Source organism: Oreochromis aureus, linkage group 14 (assembly GCF_013358895.1).
Source record: "Oreochromis aureus strain Israel breed Guangdong linkage group 14, ZZ_aureus, whole genome shotgun sequence".
In the NCBI taxonomy this organism is placed as follows: domain Eukaryota; kingdom Metazoa; phylum Chordata; class Actinopteri; order Cichliformes; family Cichlidae; genus Oreochromis; species Oreochromis aureus.
The window spans coordinates 18,063,534-18,085,447 of NC_052955.1; the positions used below are offsets into that span (position 1 = coordinate 18,063,534).

The window sequence follows — 21,914 nt, forward strand, 5'->3', positions numbered from 1 at the left end:
AACCAAGAAGAAATAAAAATGTTCAGGCTGTGGCTTCACAATAGGATGTCACAAACCAAAGTGTAAATTAGATTTTTTTTCCCTGGAACTGTTAAAAAACAAAACAAAACAACAAACCACTGAAGGTCGGTTTACCGAAATCTGAATAAATAAAGACTCGGGATTCTGCAAAGAAGAAGTGGGCAATGACAGTCATGGAGGCAAATATCAGGAATCGAAAATGTGCACAGAAAGCAGTTTCTCAGAGGTTGTACTGTGAGGAACATGAAACCCATTTCGTGTTTATTTGTCACTTCACTACACTCCAGGTCTGTTGTGGGTACAATGCATCCCCTGAATGAAAAACTGAACTATGTAATTAATTTGAAATAAATCAGTTTGGTGGTGCAGTGGGCATTCTTGAGTCATGCTTGTGCTGGCCTGGTGTGTGATGTGTCGTTTGGTAGAAAGAAAAGCAAAAATATGGCTACCTTATGAGGATCTCAGAGGGGTACACTGTGAAGATAATTTGACATTATCAGGCTTTCTTTGCATTAACAGGTTTGATAAAACTTTAAACCTAAATGGAAATAATGGTATCATGACAGTGTTTGAGTTCTCAGTCATCCAGGTCACGGTAGTCTAAGGAACTAGGAAAGAATGCGACTAGACTTCTCTAAGTTTCATAAAGACATTTCACCTCTCATCCGAGCAGCTTCTCCATTTCTAAAACCAAACGGTGGAGAGATCAGGGATATAAACTCTGGTATGGGCATCCCTTGACCCACTATTATTCATGTGTCTCATCACATGAGCCAAGATGTGAAAAAAGTGTGGCTTCAACTGTCTGCCACCTACAATGCAGTTTTGAGATCCCTTCCCAGGCGCTTCGACCCCCACTTACATCCTGCATCATGATCTCAGTACTTCACATAATACGGTGAGACAAGATCTTGCTTTGGTTTCATCCAAAACCTCTGGTGATGAGTCACAGCTTTTTTTTTCATATCGTGGCTATAATAGTGGGTCAAGAACCGTCTTAAGGAACAGGGTTGTCCCACTAGGTTTTAAATACATGGGACTCTCCGTCATTTGGTTATGATGATAAGCCTTTATTTGTCACTGCATTGCCTGCAGCGAAAATTGGACCCATTCCAACCAAACATACATTACAAAAACATCAAATTGGGGGAGACAGGTCAGAATAGGTAGCATTGGTAAAACAATGAAGATACACAACATCGGGGACAAGAGGGAAAAAAACAAAAAAAGACTCCACTCAGACTGTGCTTATAAATCTTCACAGATCTCAACACACCATAACACAATAAAACACAGACAAGCAACATGGGAGAATATTCCAGTGTGTACAGCTGGATCTGGGACGACTGCAATCTTCGATCGCTCCTCCAGCTGATCCGCTGTCCACATCGGATGGGACGTAAGCATGGGAGGAGGCGTTTGATTCAGGGGAGGGAGGGTGATGTGTGTGTGTGTGTGTATCCCGTGTTCAGCTGAGAGAAAGTGTCACCACGCGCGGTTAAGTGAAGGTCAACAGTCTCGAGTGGACCCAGGCGGCTTTGAAGAAGAGACAAAGAGTTCTGACAACAGTCCCGTTTGTCATGGAGCATTTTTGCTGTTCCAGTCAGCCTCGACCTCGGCAGGCCTTCAGCTGGCACCAGTGGGATAGCTGCATGAGTGAAGATGGTGAATGTTTGGGTTTAGTGCGAATAACTGCATCCAATTTTTACAGTTGGTCTAATGTCCATCACTGGTCACCAATTCTCTCAATTCCCCTTCTTTTTCTCCAAGATCTTATCCATATTGCGTTCAATAACACAGTCTTACTCCTGCCCATCCTCTATCATGTCGGCCAGCCTTGTGGGGTTTTGAACAGCTGTAACCGCTTCTTGTTCTTTGATAAGCCAGGTCCGAGCCAGCTTCAATCAGCCAGAACTCTGTTATCGTGGTTCCGAATTGGTAGATATCGTTCAATGTCCTACATTGAGAGTGTCGCCAGACACATGATGCAACCGACCATCGAGTATCCGGCACCAAACGTCTCCGCAGGACAATCGGGCTCTCCCAAGCCCAGGAAGGTGTCAATTTCATTATGGGACCAGTTGATCAAATCCATAATTCTTTAGGTTTTAGAGAACAAGACTGAGAGACTCTTTGAGGGTTAGAGTTAGACAAGACTAGACAAAGACATAGAAGCAGCAGCAGGGAAGATGTGTCCGCCTTCTCCGAGAGCCAAAGCAGTAGGCTTATATGGAACTTTCTAAGCTCCTTAGACTACCATGACAGTGGTTATCAGTTTTGTTAATGCACACTTTCTGCTATAGGCTCCTTGTGTGTTCAAAAGGATTATTTGATTCATCAAATGACTCTTCTTTGCAGAAAATGGATCAGTTGAGCATCACCTACACTAAGAGGTGTAGGTGATGTGGGCGATTGTGTCCTTGGGCAAGACACTTCACCCGTTGCCTACTGGTGGTGGTCAGAGGGCCCGGTGGCGCCAGTGTCCGGCACCCTCGCCTCTGTCAGTGTGCCCCAGGGCAGCTGTGGCTACAATGTAGCTTGCCATCACCAGTGTGTGAATGTGTGTGTGAATGGGTGGATGACTGGATATGTAAAGCGCTTTGGGGTCCTTAGGGACTAGTAAAGCGCTATATAAATACCGGACATTTACCATTTAAGAGACAGTATTAAAGACATTACCTGAGGATAAAAGTTATTTAATTAATATAAAAAAATATAACAGTATATCACAGCAGTGGTGCTGCAAATAAAATGAGAAAGTCGGTCCATTTCATCAAAATGATCACTAATCATCTAGAAAAACCTTTGAATTTTTCAGATCATAGGGTCCGATATTAATAAGACTAATGTATTTTGTAAGCTAAAAAGTGTATCTTTATAAGAATACAAAGCAATTAGACACAGCGGTGTCTTGAGCTCTGTTGGACAATGTTACATTCAGGGGCTGGACAAGTTCAGTGGGCTGACACACTTGTGGACTGAGGGATCAATATAATTTCTTGGTTGATATGGTTATATAGGCTACAAGCCACTGCGCACCTACCCTACAAGCACTAATACCAACGTATTTGTTCATGTATGTAAGCCAGGTCTTGACTGGGACAATTTTTTGTCCCATGAATTCTGTGGATCCATCCATTAGTGGAAATAGAAATTTAAAAAAAAATGTAACCATAGGAAAAAACAAACAAACAAAAAGCAGAAGTATGGCAATATCCCGTCAGTTTACTTATCAGCTTAAATAATAGGAAAGAAACTGGTCTGACAACTTCCTACAAATTTCACACAAGCTGAACCCAAGACCCAAAGCACTGACAACAGACACATTTCCACAATCACTGCATTTTAAAAAAAACCCAAAGCATTCTCATCTGCTATGGGAACAGGACTTACCATAAATAGGACATCAAAGAAACAAAAAACAAAGACAAGGAACAAAACCATCAGTGATAAAAAAAAAAAAAGTATTTCAAGTACAGACAGTGGCTCCAGTGACTCAACACTTTTCATTGTTTTAACACTTGTTTTTTTACTTCATTTCTCCTGAATGTTGTAATATTGCTCTTCTTGGTGGGTGGCTGATGGGCCAATAACAGCACAGAGAATAGTATTCCACTGTAAGGCTCTGCCTCACATTCTACTTTTAAATACTGTAGGAACCACAAGTAAGCTCACAGTCTAAGAGTAAAGTGCTCTAATGGGGTGATAAGATACTATAAGGTCAGCAAGATAAGATAGGGCCTTATTATTCAAAATCTGATGAGAAAATCTGATGAGAAGGATTTTAAATTTGATTCTGGATTTAATAGGAAGCTAATGAAGAGAACAAAATAAAGGAGAGTTATGCTCATTTTAGTCCCTGTCAGTACTCTTGCTGCATCATTTTGGATAAACTGAAGGCTGTTGAACAGTAACTCAAAGAGAAGAAAATCAAGTGGAGGCCTGGGGCATCTCGTGCACTGCAAAACCCAGAGGGTCTAACCGAAGATCCCAATTGCATTCATGAATGAAGTTGTGTTATTCAGCCCCTCCACCAGCCTGTCAACTTGATGATGGTAGACGCAGAGCAGATTTTATTTCCATTTGCGCAACATCTCTAAAATTAGAAATATCCTGTCTCAGAGTGACGCTGAAAAACTAGTTCATGCATTTATTACTTCCAGGCTGGACTACTGTAATTCATTATTATCAGGATGTCCTAAAAACTCCCTGAAAAGCCTTCAGCTGATCCAAAATGCTGCAGCAAGAGTACTGACAGGGACTAGAAAGAGAGAGCATATTTCTCCTGTTTTGGCTTCCCTTCATTGGCTTCCTGTTAAATCCAGAATTGAATTCAAAATCCTGCTCCTCACATACAAGGTCTTAAATAATCAGGCCCCATCTTATCTTAATGACCTTGTAGTACCATATCACCCTATTAGAGCACTTCGCTCTCGCACTGCAGGCCTACTTGTGGTTCCCAGAGGGAAGCAGGGAAGAAGGGAGAGCCTTCAGTTTTCAGGCCCCTCTTCTGTGGAACCAGCTTCCAGTTTGGATTCGGGAGACAGACACTATCTCTACTTTTAAGATTAGGCTTAAAACTTTCCTTTTTGCTAAAGCACATAGTTAGGGCTGGATCAAGTGACCCTGAATCCTCCCTTAGTTATGCTACAATAGACATAGGCTGCCGGGGGATTCCCATGATGCATTGAGTTTTTCCATTCCAGTCACCTTTCTCACTCAGCATGTGTTAATAGACCTCTCTGCATTGAATCATATCTGTTATTAACCTCTGTCTCTCTTCCACAGCATGTCTTTATCCTGTCTTCCTTCTCTCACTCAATCGGTCACGGCAGATGGCCGCCCCTCGGTGAGCCTGGTTCTGCCGGTTTCTTCCTGTTAAAAGGGAGTTTTTCCTTCCCACTATCGCCAAAGTGCTTGCTCATAGGGGGTCATATGATTGTTGTGTTTTTCTGTGCCTACACCTTTCTCTGGGAAATAACTATTACTGAGTTAATTGCACCTAAGAAGGTGCATCATAACACAAGTCTTTACTCTAATAATGCAATTCATCATGAAACACACTTAGGACAAAATATCGTTTCATACATTCAACATCTGCGTGGAGCAGTAAATCGGCTAAAAAAACAAAAAAAACACCAAAACAAAAACGCAACAACCAGGTTTACAAGTTTGTCCTAAAAAACACATTCCTTATTCCTTATTCACCGTTTGCTGTATTTCTGTGTGTTGCCAGGCAAGTCAATGTTTATTTATTTACACCCCCTCCCCCTAAAGAAAAACCCCCTAGAGTTCTCCAGTGCTGCAGGACTTGTCTAGCGATTTGGCAGTGTAGATAAAGCTTGTGACCTTCACTTAATTCCACATCTACGTGTTCCCTCTCGCAAACGGCCAGTCAATCTTGAGCAACTCTGTTGAGACGGTTGCGTAGGCGTCAGGTGCAATTCTTGCATCATTTGTCAAGACTTTGGGTACTTCTCAGGAGATAACAAATCACCTGAGATATGAAAGAAAAATGTAATATACCAAAACATGTTCCAAATTGCATGAATAACGATCTTTTCACAAATAAAAAAGCGTTCCGCCGAAAATAAGAATTACATCATTCTTGAATCCAACAATAAGAAAAGAAAGATGAGGTTCATAATCTTGTTCATAATCTTTATCTCAGTAGGATCTAACGATTCCGGGCATGAAAGTAGTGCTGGAATTTACGGATCCAGCTTTAAGTTCTTGTGACGTTGCATTGAATGGAACAAAACATTTGAAGGCTGAGGTATGCTGGAAATCGGTATCTACATTCCACATGACAAGTGGTTTTTTTGCAAGCCTTAGAAACCAATGTTGTTGTCACTCTTAGGCAAGCACATTGGTCGTGTGTGCACCCAACCTTCTTAGGTGTGGCTGATATATATAGGCTCATCCGTCGACGGATGAGCCTATATATATCAGCCACACCTGCACTGTCTTCACTTTCAGGTCAATCAGATTCAATTAAAAGGGTCCAAAATGCTCCTATTTTGGGTTCTAGAATTTGGTAAGTTTTTTTGTTTTTTAATAATTTCGTGGGATATATTTAGAATAATTTAAGTTAAAATTCTTTTTTAGAAAACTGAATAATAATGTTTTTTGCTCATTTTTCAGCTTTGGCGGCTTTCGCTTGTGGTAAGTAGACTAGGGTTTAATTTTTCTTCTAAAAGCTGATGTGCATGCTACATTTCACATTGCCAGATTTGTTATTATTTTTAATTAAAATTAATTAATTTTTTTTTCAGTGGACAATTTAACACTTTTGTCGTCAGCCAGACCCCAGATGTATTGCATGCCTTGCGTGTCCACTCATCAATTTTGTTGTTGAAAAATGAAAGCTGGCAGTGTGACTGATTCTTGTTGATTAAACTGCGTTGTAAATATTGAATGACTCGAGGCTATTGTCCTCTAGGGAATAAAAAACATAATCATCAGAAAAATACTGACATATTAACAACTTTAGCCTTAATATTAGTAGGGTGCTCACTACTTGAAATATGTGCTTGTTGACAGAGCCCATAGGAGACACTGATGCAGCCTCTAGAAACGACTGTTACCGGTGAGTCAGACTTTCCTCACCTTATGTGTGAAGACCTGCAAAGTGAAAGGAAACTTTCCAATCTAAGCAGATAATTTAGGAAGACTCTACTTTTCAACTCTTGACATCGCGATATTTTTGAGTACAGTTGCTAAGCAGTGCATCTACATACACACCGATGGTCTAGTTGTATGTAGACATTGTTTACATTAACATGTTTTCCATCAGAGGGCAGTATAATAAAGCAAAAATGAGGAAATCTGTACAGATTTCACTGTTCAGATAATGTGATGATTATAGTTAATATATATGTACTTTTATGTCTGTGGAAATGACTGTCAGTGTTGATATCCTAGGTTTGGTTATCTTTGCTTTTCAGAAAAGACTGTGATGGAACAGTGTATGACATCCAAGAGGCTACTTGCTGTGAAAACAAACTTCACCCAGGTGCAAGTTTGTCTTGTTGTGGAAATGAGCCTTACAATCCTGAAACAGCCACTTGTTGTAAACACAATCTCACAGGTAATAATTTGTGAACTAGCTACATAACTAAAACTGGAGTTGAATTGTACCCATTTAGACTGAAAGGAAGCACAATAGCACAGTGTTTAGCACTGTTGTCTAAGTTCTACACAGAAAGGCCCTAGCCTTTCTGTGTAGAACTTTTATGTTCTCCAGAGAACATGTAAACTGGGTTTTGGTTCCATGTCTTCTCTCCTCTTTCAGCCCTTGGTATTTCTCATGTTTCTTCCTGATGTTGTCAACATTTGGTATAGCTACATCTATCACTGCATGTCCCTGTATATGTATACTATGCTAGTCACCTGGTTATGGCATTCCGAGATGCTAGCCCTTCCTGCTAGCATCTTGTAAACCCCAGCCTGGTAGGTTGGGATCTACCACACCAGGTAAGACCCCAGGTGCAGACTTGCAGACTATGCAAAGATGCCTCTGAGCCATCAGCACATAACAGCAGGGTGCAAGATGCTAGCAGGCAGGGCGTACATGGAATGCCATAACCAAGCGGCCGGCATAGTATACAGAAACATTTGTGCTGATTATGGCCTGGAAGGCCTGAGGTCAAAATTGGATATGCCGCTCCCTTTTTATAATTTTTCCCCAGTTCTTTTGAGTGCACATCAAAGCTCATCCGGCACATATTTTGTTCTAGGTTTCCAGTGACTCAGTGCTGTTCAAGTAAAAATGAAAATGCCACACTAGACTGAACTTTTTTATTCTCTTTAAACTTGTGGACTTCCTGGTACTGATTTTAGACTGTGGTTCTAGTGATTGTGTCTTGTTTTTACAGCCAGTGTTACTCAGGATCTGAGTGAAAAGGTGTCCAAGTGCTGTGACCTGAAGGCCTACAACCCAGTCAATGAAATATGTTGTCAATCAACCATCATATCAAAACCTGGACCAATGGCTGAATGCTGTGGTAAAGGTGAGCAGGCACACAGTTGGAAAAGAAGACTAAATTACATCTTCATTACAAATCATTACTGTCAGTGAAATATTATTAATTAAACACAGAAACATTATTGGTTTTTCACTAGAACAAATTTACAATTCTGTGAAATGTACTCCATTCAAACATTTTGAGGATATTGGAGCAGCTTCTCAGTTGAGTTATATTTGAAGTAAAAATTTTAAAAATGACAAAGATCTTTTCCACAGATGTTTTTGATAAGGACAAGCAGTTGTGTTGTGGTCCAGCTGATAATAAGACAATTCTGGTGAGGAATTCCCGTCACCATGAGTGCTGTGGTCACAGCCAGTACGACACTGAGACTCAGTGCTGCTGTTCAAATGAGGAGAAGTTGGAGATACAATCGAAGGATTCATCCTGCTGTGTCAAGAATTTCACTCCAGGTCAGCTCAGTACATAATAGCATGTCATACTGTGCTGAATGGATTTCATGACATTTTTTTGTAGTTCGAGTCCGACTTTACACATCAGTCTTTAGGTATGTCAAACTGAGGCATCTGCATGGTTACATTTGCTTAAAAAAATAATCAGCTTTTGATTAGTTTGCTTGTAGCAAATTTCCCTTTTCCCATTTTGGATGGTTAAAGGAAGCTTATGCTAATTACTGTGAGTGAAGCCTGTATGTTGACTTTGTCTTTTCCTCTACAGTCCTTTCAAGTGGAAATTTTTGTTTGTTTTTTTACAGTATACTGAAATATAAGCTGAAATTAAGCATCTTTCCTTCTTATTTAAAAATCTTTATGCTTTTTGTCCACAGGTGTACAAAAACAGGTAATAAGCACACTGCAAAAAAAGTATTAATTGCCTTATATTGATCAATAAAGAAACATATTGGTCCTTTCTTAAACAATATTTTTACATCCCATTTTATTTTACAGATCACAGAGCTTCAACCCAACTGGTAGGTTAAAGGAACTTTTTGCGATTATTCTAGCTCTTTCTCAGCCCTTGGAATTCTCAAGCGTCCTTCTTCCTGATCTTGCTTATTACAGCTAATTCTATCACCACAGTATTCTTCTCTGCTTGTTCACCACTGTTATGTCTGTTGTTAAGCTATCACCAGTTTCCCCATGTGTATCTGTAAGTCCCAGAGACAACACAGAGGCACTAATCATGGCAGTACAGGAACAAGCCCTGAGCAAAAGATCCATAGAGGCTGGAGTCTACCACACCAGGCAAGACCCCAGGTGCAGGCTGTGTAAAGATGCCCCTGAGAAAAAACGCCACATAACAGTAGGGTGCAAGATGCCTGCAGGCATACGTGGAACGCCACAATCAAGTGGCCAGCATAGCATACAGGAACATCTGTGCAGAGTATTGCCTGACGTCAAAACAGGACACGTCCCCTAAGGTGGTTGTGAATGACCAAACTAAGAGCCTGTGGGACTTCCAGATACAGACAGACAAACTGGTGATGGCTAATGAACCGGACACAGTAGTGGTAGATAAGCAGAGGACACAAGCTTGAAGAAGGGGTAAGCAGAGGCAAGAGGGGATTTTTTAATTTATGTAATTTACATTTCTCTCTGTCTCTGTCTCTCTCTCTCGCTCTCTCCAAAGACATGCAGTTAGTGGGGTTAGGTTGATTGGTGATTCCAAATTGGCCATACGAGTAAATGCAAATGGTTGTCTGTCCTGTGTCAGGCTGGTGATCTGTCCAGGGTGTACCTTGCCTCTCGCCCTATGGTAGCTGGGATAGTATCACATACCTCTATAGATAGGTGTGCGTCTATTGTGTTTGACTTTGTGGTTTTGTTCATGTGATGTGGACTGTTTGTGTGTTTATTTTTGCCCGTCTTTGTACATCCACAGCACTGAACCAAACACTCATCTCTGTGGGTCATCATGTTACAATCCAAAGGAAAGTCAGTGCTGTGAGAGAAATCAAAAGCCTCACTGGTTCTGTGCGTCAGGTAACACCCGCTCCATGTTTGTTTGTTTTGATATTTATTCACTTTATCTGTTAGTTACTAGTTGATGTGACTTGGCACCACAGGGTGATCTTAACTATACAGCTTCAATAGCAGTTAGAGCTTTTTGGTATCTTGTGTGTATCAGTGTGAAAGCAACGAACTTCAACAAAATACTAAACTAACAATGTAAATTGGAAATGATATCAAAATAAGAAATGGTGCCATTTTCGTTCATTTTGAAGTCATAAAACTTAAACAGTTCTAAAAGACTGGGACAGGAACACATATACCTTTGTACTCCTTTTTTTGATTTTGCTGTGCCCTACGCGTTTTCAGTCTGTGATGGTTCTCGAGCCAGCTTTCTTTTACTACCATCTAATCTATTATAAAGAATAACTGGGCATTGTCTAACATGAAAAAAAGACATCTGCATGGCAGCAAGTTCCTCCAAATCCTTGATTTATTTTTCAGTAATAACAAGGCTTTCATGATGCAAGTTACTCAAGCCCCACACCCTAACGAATGGAGAATACTAGAGACTGAGGGAGAGAACATAAAAAATCAAAAAGAACTGAAGACTAATGAACCATACTCAATACAAGAAATAAAAATAACCTTGAACCTAAGAATCACAGCATATACAAACCTGAACAGCATAATGTCCATAAACTAGAAACCACTGAGACCCAGTGCCATGACAGGTTTTGAACCCACCACCTGGCTGGGACCTCTTTATGTGTCTGCGTGGATTCTCTCTGGGTACTCTGGCTTCCTTAGTTAGTGGGGTTAGATTAATTCGTGATTCTTAAATTCCCTAAAGTGCAAATGATTGTCTGTAACTTGGTGTTAATCCTGCGACAGACTGGCGTCCTTTCCATGTAACCTGCCTCTTGCCCTATGGCAGTCGAGATTTGCTTCCGCCATGACCCCAAACTGGATAAGTGGAAGACAATGGATGGGCGTCATCTTAAAGAAAAAGGCAGCATGTAGGAGGATAATAATAATGATGATAATAATAATAATAATAATAATAATAAAGGCTGTGAATAAAGCCACAGAGACAAATGACTGAACAATTTGACTAAAAAAAAGGAATGTCGGGAAGAGTTGTTTCTGTCTGACTTACTTCCCAGATTGCCCTCAGATAAATCCAGACAATGAACTAAATTTCTTCATGCTTACCGACAATGAATTATGTGTCATCATACTTCGAGACGAGTGAAACAAATCTGTTTTTTTTTCTAAACTACGGAACTGACTCGTTAGATGAGCAACATCTTTTGGATAAAACTAGCTACCATAAACTGTAAACTCACACTCCAAAAAAGGGTGTTAGCCCAACAACACACCGCAAACTGCAGCTGGTTTGTTAAAAACATTTCTGGAGCTCTGAATGGGTTCATGAACTTTGTTGTACCGCTATAACTTGTTATCTTTATCTTTATGAAATGTTGTTGAACCAGAAAGTCAGCCGACTCTTTTTTTCACTTATTCCCTCCACTTTACCACAGCTTTGCCCTCACTCTGATTTTTGCACATTTAGCTTCACATGTCATCGATGTTCTTTTGTCTAGCCGGTAACTCCTCTGTGCATCGCTAACCCTTTGCAGATGGAGACAATATCTTATGTTTATTAATGTGGGAGTTGTATTTGAAACTCGAGTAGTAAATGTGTTAAACAGGGAACATGCATATTTTTCTTCTCTCTCAAACCCTCTGAGTCATCTTTTCCAGATATCATTTATCACAACATCTTCATCTGATAAGTATTTATTGCAACTCCTCTCTCTTCTTTCCACCTTTCTGACCCTCACATCCCTCTATTTAGGTGTAAGCAAGACAACACCAGCTGTGTATAACCCACGCACACAAGTCTGTTGTAATGGATGTGTATCTGCATGGAAGCCTTGGATAGATCAAGTAATGGACTAATTGCTTTATTTTTCCAAGATTTTTCCAGCTGGAAGAGTTTAAACTTTTACTTTTTAATGCAAAGATTAAAAATTTTAACCTTTTTTAATTAGCTAATGTACGCACATTCATTTCAGCATTAAATTCTATTAAAAGAACACTTAAATCTGGAGCACTGACAGGAATGGTACAGAATGATCCCAGAAGAAGAAAAAAGGAGCTTTTTCTATGCAGGTTTAGAGAGCTCAGAGTTCCACCCTGCTCCTTTTAAATAGTAACCAGGGGTATTTTCGATCCAATGTCTAAAGATCATCTAAAGGCATAGGTAGCAGTTACAACTAATGCAAAAGGATCCAAAATCTGGTAAGACTAAAACAACTTAGAAAAACTTCATGTGTAGAAATTAGATGTATGCAATATTAAATTGTTGCAAGATATTATATATATACATATATATATATTCCTGTTTTTCAGTTTTCTTTGTTTTCTTCTTATATTTATATATTCACCTATTATTCACCTATGTGCATTTGCATGTGTAGAGGAAAAGCCTGGTTTTGTCTGCATTGCTTCACACTTAAATTCGTTATCTCCGTTCTTCAAGTGCTGTGGAGAGACGCCGTATGGCTCGGCACAGCGTGGAGTTCTCTGTTGTAATAACACCTTGTATGAGGAGAGAGACGATGGAGAGCAATGTTCGGAGATGGGTATTCCTTACAACCCGGCTAAAGGGACCATATGTTGTTCTCAGTTTCACGGCAGCCCAGGACAACACTGCTGTGGGACAGAAATTTACCGGCCTCGTGCTGAGATCTGCTGCAATGGACACAGGTGTGTTTGTGTGTGCTCTTTTTAAAGGTTTTAAAGAATTGAAAAATAATTTTTTTTAATCAAATTTGTTTTCACTGGTATCACATTTGCTTTTTTGTTTACTCTTAATATCACACCCTCTACAGACAAAATTACAAAGTCATTATGATAAGAGGAGCACCTCAATGTCAACTGCATATATTTAATTTTGTGTAATATACTAGGATATTTATAATTAGAGCTACTTGTTATATTTTTGTAATTTTGTAACTTTTTGTTTTATTTAGTTTAGTTTAGTTAGTTACTGTTCTTACTGTCATGGAGCAACTGTGGCCACATAATTTCCTCTGAGATTAAGGAGCTTGGGAAAAAAGCGTCTGGACTTCTTTAAGTTGCTTTAAGTTTCAAGTCCAAACGCTTTTTTTCCCAAGCTCCTTAGACTATGATGACGTGGATGACTGAGAACCTTCACAGACATACTCCTCTGAGATTAATAAAGTAAATATCTTCACATCTTTTACGAGACAGGCAGACATTCCAGACATACCGAAGGTCTTTCCCACCTATTTTTCCTTACATGCATTGAGTTACTGAAAGAATTTCTCTGCATCATCAGTCTGAGTCTCTGTCTGGGCTTCGTGCTTTTTCAGTCTAAGTTTATTGTTAAAACCTGTGCATGTCCATGCTTGTCATGACTCCACTGTTTAATGAATGTACTTTCATATTCCTAAAATATTTAGTAATTGCAGTTATTGCAACATTCAATATTTTGTATTGCCATATGGGCTGGAACCAGTGTTAATGCATGAATTATCACACAACTCAGTAGCTATTCATATCCAGGTCTCAGTTGTTGTTTTATGGTAGGCTTTGTAACAGTTGAACTTGCTGAATCTTGGCGGCTCGTAAGATGCAGTCGCTATCAGAGCTTGTTTTCACCAACTTTGCTGCTAGTTGTGGTGAGCAAAAGAAGATCATATTTATGTTTATGTCTTTCTTTATTTGTTACGTGTCATATGTCAATGAGAGGAATGCTATAACACAAGAAAAAAGATAATGAACATTGCTCGTTGCTTTTTGAAAACTAATCCATTGCTTTTCCTTTTTTAATCTGTGGAGAAAACTATTTATTGCACTAATTATCTTATCAACATTTTGCATTACTCTCTAATGTGGCGTTATGATCGTATAATTACTAGTTAAGAATACAAACCTTAAACTACAGAGCCATATAGACGCAGATCCAGCAACTCTGATGATGTTCTGTTTTTTCAATGCACAAATGAAGACATTATCTTTTATGGTAACACCAGCAATACACATATAGACTTAAGTATGAACATATTTCTCACTCTACTTATTTGATATTAATTTGTCCCTCTGTTTCCCAACCAGGCATCTCAAATCAGAAAACATTTACTGCTGTGGGGTCAAAGCCTACAACATTAAAGACCCACAGATGAAGTGCTGTGCAGGAACACTGTACAATCTGACATCATTAGATGAGCATGGAGGGGACGCACAGTGCTGTGGATCCATTCTGCAAAAGCCACAGGTAGAGTCAGTGACACCAATGGCAGCAACAAATGATTTTGTATTTTCTACTATTGCTATGCCCCCTTCTGACAGACTTCATCTAGCTCTTGTGGTCATTTTAAAAATGTTGGACAAAACTACTACTACTACTACTAACTACTATAAAAGCTACTTTGGGCTACTCTCTTATTCACAAGGGATTATCACAGTGACTAGTATACTTTGGCAGGCTTTTATGCCTTTTTGTGTGAGAAAATATGAAGGATAATGTTTAAAGAAAGGAAACTTATAACTGATAGAAAATGATAGGGCAGGAGAAAAACCCTGAGGAAACCAGCAGGTCCATACCACTATGCAATTTAAGTATTAATTACTGAACAGAAGCTTTGTTTGAAGCTTTGTTTAACAGCATGTTATAATACATTTGGTCTCTGACTGTCTGTATTGTGCAGAGCTTAAAGACATACAGATTGTTTTAAAGAAAAGAAGGATCTCTAATTTAAATACAGCTTATGTTGCACCATAACTATTATTATTAGGTTTTAAGCAGTTATATACTATAACTCAAGCAAGTCAAGGAAGGTTTTTTTACAACCATGTGTAAAAATTTAGCTGATCTGTAGCAACATCTCACCATGAATGTGAGATTGTGGACTGCCTGAATTAGCACAATGACTCAATGACTGCAAACGGTTGTGCTTTCATTAACCATAACTGATGATATATCTTCAAATCCAGGACATTTGCTGCTCAAGTGAGGACAAAGAGGTGCTGTACTCTGCCAAGACAGGGTTTAGATGCTGTGGCCACTTCTACTGTAACACCACCCTGTGGTCATGCTGTGCTGGGAGGCTGAGATCAATCCATGAAGCAGGACAGGATCAGAGAAAGATGATAAAAGGTCTGTTTAGATGTTACACATTCTCTCTTACAAAGTAGGACTTAATTTTATGTCAATTTATCTTGATGGCACAACCTAGAGATCTCACTTTACCAATAATATGTCTATAATGTTCTTTTTTTCAGAATCCAGACTTCTATCTGTGAATAATTTGAATAAAGCTAATCTTTGCAAAGGTATTATAAAAACATATTGGTAAAAAAAAAATGATATTTATGAATTGATATGAATTTGTAGTGTAATATATTTGTGTATCTTTCTCCTTAGTGTACATTGGGGCTGTGGAAAGTGTCTCTCTGCAGAGCGTTGTGTTCAGGAATGTTTTGAAGGTCTATGGGATGGAGGCCAAAGTGAAAGCTCTGCCTTTGCCCTACGTCCTGGAAACAAATGATCGCTGTAGCTATCCTAAACTGATTCCTGGGAAGACCTACTTCTTTAACAAAGACAATATTTTCACTGGTTTCATCAATGATTCTTTTCTTCAGTCACTCCATTTCATTATTTCCGAGTGTTCACCTAGGATCACCACTCACCGAAAATCAACAAATATGCATTTTGCATACTGAGCACTTACACTAAAGCTGAGTGTATGCTGACACCAGCCCAGCAGCTAGACCCTGAACTTCAAAACGTAACAAAGGCAATGATGAACAGTTAGGCTGGTAGGCTGGCAGTTAGGCTCAGTTACACTGAGAGCTCTCAATGTAAATCTATCAAACCAGTGAACTTTCTTTTTAAGCATTCTGCTTTTTAAGCAGCCTTTACTTTATGCACCACAGTTATTCTGTGGTGCATAAAGTAGATCTTTGAAGCAATACTGATGCAATAGAGTTGAGCGGGGAGTCAATCTTTCATTACGTGAATTTATAGATGAAAACTACATCTGTAAAATGAAAATGAAACCAGCTTCATCTCAAAGAATAAATGAATTAACTTCCTATTGTGTTCACTATCTTTAGAAACTATCTTCCATATTTATTACTGATTGTAGTCACTTCATGATATAACCACACTTTGACTAGTTGACACAGAAGATAAAGTCTTAAAACAGATGTTAACTTTTCCCAAGACCAGACATTGGCTATATCATATGACTCATTACTCATTAAGTTAGGACATTATAAAGCATAACTATTAAAGGTGGCACTAAAAGTCAAAAGATAGCCATAAACAGGAGGATATAGCTGATCAGTATATTTATGTGTAAAATTTATATGTAAAATGGTCAATTTAATAGTAGCTCAGCCAGTCCACTCTGATCTAAAGTGGTGAACTGGCTACTGAAAGACCAGCACAACTCTTAGTTACTTATAGCTTGATCCTGCATAGATAGCTTCAGACTAATTTGGCCTACGTCTGGCCCCTAAACTGTACCTAGTTTTATTCCAAGTGCACTGGGAGTTGCTGTAACAGGTGTGGTGATTAGATACCTGGCCTGCAAGTATGCTCAGGCCCCAGTTTTTGCCACAGTAGGTGGACATTCTTGGAGAGAGAGGTAGGACCAGGCGAGTCCTTTCATTCACTAGCTCAATCTGAACTCGGGATCGCCTGCTCTGTAATAGTCGTAGGATCAGAGATTAGGGCTTTTTAAACAGAGAGCCGATTCACACTTCCCCTATTGGGGTGCGTCCTGACAATCCACAAGATGATCTCCTATGGCAACCACTTAAACAAAGAGGATAAACAACTACTTTTAGTATTTTAGTTAGAAATGCATGAAAATGCAAATTCATTTTTAATGTTTTTGAAATGCAGTTTTCTGGATATTTTTGTTATTGTTATTACTCTCTCTGTTTAAATAAACCTACCATTGAAATGATAGACTGATCATTTATTTGTTTGTGGCCAGACTTTCCCTGACTGTAAGATTTTACGTTCAAAATTACATAAAACCAGACAGGGGGAAAAAAACATCAAAAACATCAACATCCAAGCACAGAGAAAGAAAAAAAAAAAACACAGCTCAGTCAGTTTAAATCTATCTGTCACGGTCCTGGGTGTTACCCAGGGTTTTGTGTTTAATTTCTATTTCCTGATTATTGATTATTCATGGTTTTGTTTTTCTTGATGTTGTTTGTTGTTCTGGCTTCTAGTTTAAGTCACTGTCTTCCGCGTGTTTCAGTCTGTCTCTCAGTACAGTACAGTGAGTCTAGTTTTCCTTCCCCTTGTCTTGTTATGTTTAATTAATCCCAGCTGTGCCTCCCTCCTGTGTCCCATTCCCTCATTACTCTGTATATTTAAGCCCTGTGTTTTCCCTTGCCCTTTGTCGTGTTGTACTCTCCTCCCATACTATCTGTTCCATCTGCTAGTCTCTTTAGTTTATTTGTGTTTTCAGTTTAGTTATTTTGTTGTGTTTATCAATAAAGCTGTGTTGAGTGTGCTTTTTCGCCTCTGTGAGTCTGCACACAGTACATGACACTATCAGTCTAAAAAATTTCAGAAGAAATGCTGGAGTCTGAAGAAGCTGATCTTCTGTGTGAAGGGGCAACAGAGAGTCCAAAGGTCCAGGAAGGAATCAGGTGTAGTTTCACATAAACACAAAGTGCAGTCGAATGGGTTAAAGATTATGTAGAATCTCTGTTAATATGATTGAGAAAAAGGCCCCAAATTTGAACAAATTTTAAGTGAGTGTCAGCCAGACAATAACAAACCTCTTCACTATAAAACATGCAATCATCTCACGTATCCAAACCCTAAACAAGGGAGGAAATGGTCATTTCCAGGCTCTAAAAAAAACCAAAACTTAGGCTCTAAGTTTTTTAGCTACAATTATGCCATGCGGAACATTAAGGCTTTCTGAAGGGAACAACAAGCTTTTAACTGATTCAAAACTGATACATGGCTATGTAATGGAAAATTACATTACATAGCCAACAATGACTGAATTGTGACAACTGCGTGCAGAGACAAAGGTTCATTTTTTGCAGTTAACCTCAGGTGCTGAATGGGTTTCTTTCATAAATGGCTGTATATTCAGAAGAAAAACAAACAGTGGTAAAAGAATTCCACGAACATTACTCATCCTTATTTGAAACCACAAAAAATTGATTTCACTCAAAGACTTATTGTAGGCATGTGTGCACTCACATAACATCTCTGGTGAAAAACTTAGACATTAATGTATCCACTCGTTTATCTAGAAGTGCCTGCTTTACTTTGCAGCATAATGTTATCCTGTATAATTTATCAAAGTTTGTACAGTTTGTACATTTCTGGTAGTCACAATTCGTGAAAATCATTTCTACCTGCTTATTACATTTTTGAGGTTATTTGTCTTGCTATCCAAACACTTGGCCTTGTTTGTCTTTATTTGCTGCCATTACCATTAATGTGTGAACAATCTGCACATCAAAATACAGAGTGAAATGATAGTGTTTATCTTTCCAGGCATACAGTAAACAATTGTAAAGACTGTTTTATGCCATTCTAGCTCTGCTTTCTCCACATTCTTAGTTCACATTTGACATGTAAAAGTAATATATAAGAGAATAATAAACAAATTTACACATATACACAACAAGGAGCTCATGTTTCATACTATGACAAGTACACAAATGAACCAGCACCAACCAACCCAGCAGTTTCTTCAACCACCAATAAGTATAAAATCTTAATAGAGTTAATTTATTTATTTATTTCATTTTGTCAGTGTGGGGTTTTTGCAGCCCTTGGTATACAAGACATTAAAAATTAAAGCAGGGAAGAAGGGAGAGCCTTCAGTTTTCAGGCCCCTCTTCTGTGGAACCAGCTTCCAGTTTGGATTTGGGAGACAGACTGTCACGATCCTGGGTCCTTTTGACCCAGCGTTTTGTGTTTTCTACCAGTGTCATTTTGGTTCTGTTCTTCCTCCGGTTTAGTGTTGTTCTGTTCTGCCATCTACCCCTGTGTTAAGTCCGCGTTGCTAGTCTGTGTCTTTGTGTGTATGTGTTTCCTGTTTTATTGTGACGGTCTGTGTCTTATCTCAGTGTGTTCAGTTTACTCTTCCCCTGTCTCGTCAGGTCTGATTACTCCCAGCTGTGCCCTCCTTTTGTGTCTCATTCCCTCGTTATCCTTCTGTGTATTTAAACCTCGTGTCTGCCTCTGTTAGTTGCTGTTTCGTCTGTGTTATTCCCCTCCATTTTCCTGCGTATTCTGGCCGCATTATTCTCCCTGCATCTCCGTTTCATGTTTCAAGGTTTCAGGTTTGTTTTTTGCTTAGCTTTTCCCAGTTTAGTTCATTCTTAGGTTTTGGGTTTTCGCCCACCTCTTCTCCGTTTGTGTCATCCTTTGGTTATTAAAGCTCGCTCACCACTTAAGCAGTCTGCATCTTGGGTCCTTATCTACACTCCACACGTCTGCCACATCGGACGTGACACAGACACTATCTCTACTTTTAAGATTAGGCTTAAAACTTTCCTTTTTGCTAAAGCACATAGTTAGGGCTGGACCAGGTGACCCTGAATCCTCCCTTAGTTATGCTGCAATAGACGTAGGCTGCCGGGGATTCCCATGATGCATTGAGTATTTCCCTGCATTGAATCATACCTGTTATTAATCTCTGGCTCTCTTCCACAGCATGTCTTAACCTGTCTTCCTTCTCTCACCCCAACCGGTCACAGGTCGAATGGTAGTAGTGGTTTGGAAATGGCGTCACTTCTAAAAAGGCAGGAAACTGAGCTACAGGTGACAAAGCTGAGGACGACTTTTGTTGGGAGTGAGCAAAGTGGACAGGATTGGAAATCACTATCTTAGTGGGACAGCCATGCGACTGAGCTGAGATATTTCATTTGATATTTGTCCAAGTCAGAGTTTTCAGCTAGTTCAAAAGACAAAAACAAGCTGGGAATTTTTTTGTAAATATGCATTTTCTAAAGAGAAACACAGGCAGAGGCGACGACTCCAGTAACCGGCCATCTCTGAGATATTTCATTTGAGCCATGTCCAAGTTAGTGTTCTCACTTAGCTGGAATTTATTTTTTTTAAAGCTGGAAAGCTATTTGTAAACATGCATCTTTTAAGAAGCACAGACAGCTGTTGTCAAATAAGTGCCAGATTGTTTGTTACCACAAAAGAGCAGCACAAATGCCCATCTCTCTGTTGTGGTTACAGAGCATCAGTCAAGCATAATGTGCAGGAAATCATATTTATTTTTTTGAAATTGCGCTCATATCCCTGCTGTTGTTTTGATAGCCACTATTTAAACTGTTTAATCTGGGACCATCAGAGGGGTGTGGGATGCCCAGAAAAAGAGAAAGTCCAGATTTAATCTATTATCTCAAACAGTAATCCCAAACTAAGACAGATGTGTTAAATTAGTGGCTGTTATCTAATGGAAAAGGGGTTATGGAGTAGTTCATCGACAGCTCAGGGTTGTCATGTCCTCCAGTTGTCCTGTGCTGGCTCGCTCTTTTTGTCGTTCTCTTTCCTTTATTATTTTATCTCTTGCGCCCTCCATCTTTGGCAGCGTGTGTGTTAACACTCCTTGTATTTCCACTGGTTTCCCACCCTTGGAATAGGATACATGGAATAAATGAACTCTTGTGTTGGTGATTATCTGTTGTCCCTCTCTGAGCAGATACTTGGAAGCTGGAAACTGAGTAAGCTGCTGACAGTGTCAGGGTTCTGGGTCCCTCTGACCCAGCATTTTGTTTTTCCTTGTGATATTTCTGTATTTTGGGCTATGTCTTGGTTCTTTAGTAGTCTTTAGTTATGTTCCCTGTTTTGCTCCCTGATTATTTAGTATTTTCCCCATGTGTCTTTGCCCTCTGTGTCTCCATCTGTGTCTGTTTTTTTTTTTTCATTTTTTTTTTCATTGTGGTGCGAGTTCTTGTGCCGTGTTTCCCTTCGTGTTTTAAGTCTGTTATGTTTTCCGTCTTGTTTTCCCAGCCCATGACATCTGCCTCTCTCCCTTGTGCTCCTCCGTGTTCTCTCTTCCCCTCCAGCTTTGTCTTTTTACTTCCTGTTTTACTTTGATAGTCTCCGTCAGTGTCCGTCATGTTATGTTTGCTCTTCCCTTGTCTCATTATAGTTATCCGTGTCAGCTGTGCTCCTGTGTTTCTTGTTATTTTTCTGTGTATTTATGTCAGAGTCTCCCTCAGTTCCGTGTCGCGTCGTCCCTCATGGCTGTGCCTCCCTGTGTTTTAGTTTAGCATTTCCCAATGTAGTTTATTCTTTGTATATCTTCCATGCCTGCAATAAAGCTGTGTTTTGAGTTCATGTTTTGGTTTCCACCTATGAGTTTCATCTGGGTCCTCTCCGGCCTGCACACAGCCGTTTCATGACATTGCTGTGGAGAAATGACGTGTGTCTGTTGGAGCCTTGGGCCTTGCCAACTGGAAATGCCTTTGCCTTAAATCTTGGACCACCATTGTCATCATTGTAAATAAAATCAATAAACATTTCTTCACAATCTGCACAGTCCATGCCACACCACTGTTTATGACAGGGACATGACATGGTGATCGGGTCTGCACCAAATATCTACGCCTATCACAGACTTGTTACAACGTCAGCTGAGAGACATAAATATATTCCTAAATGGCTCACCCAGGTGGCACCCAGGAGACATTTTCCCAGTTGCCCAAACAACCTCAACTGGCTCCTTTTGATGTGAAAGAGTAGCAGATATACTCTGAGCTCTGCCTTAATGAACAAGCTTCTTACTCTGTTCGTAAGGCTGACCCTTTCAGAGGAAGACCATTTCTCACATTTATGTCTGTGACCCTTTTCTTTTGATCACTAGCTAAAGTTCAGTAGCTATAAGTCAAGGTAACACGTCTCTTTCTT

At 39.5% G+C, this 21,914-nt stretch overlaps 1 protein-coding gene across 1 annotated transcript in view; it reads left to right on the top strand.

Moving 5' to 3' along the window:
• The window catches only part of LOC120432856, a 520,225-nt gene extending 503,255 nt beyond the window's left edge, over positions 1-16,970 (top strand). The window contains exons 13-15 of the mRNA XM_039598171.1: positions 14,987-15,149; positions 15,275-15,325; positions 15,417-16,970. Coding sequence (XP_039454105.1) covers positions 14,987-15,149; positions 15,275-15,325; positions 15,417-15,715 — 513 coding nt within the window. The 3' untranslated portion in view covers positions 15,716-16,970. The remainder of the gene's footprint in view (positions 1-14,986; positions 15,150-15,274; positions 15,326-15,416) is intronic.
• Positions 16,971-21,914: the final 4,944 nt, after the last annotated feature.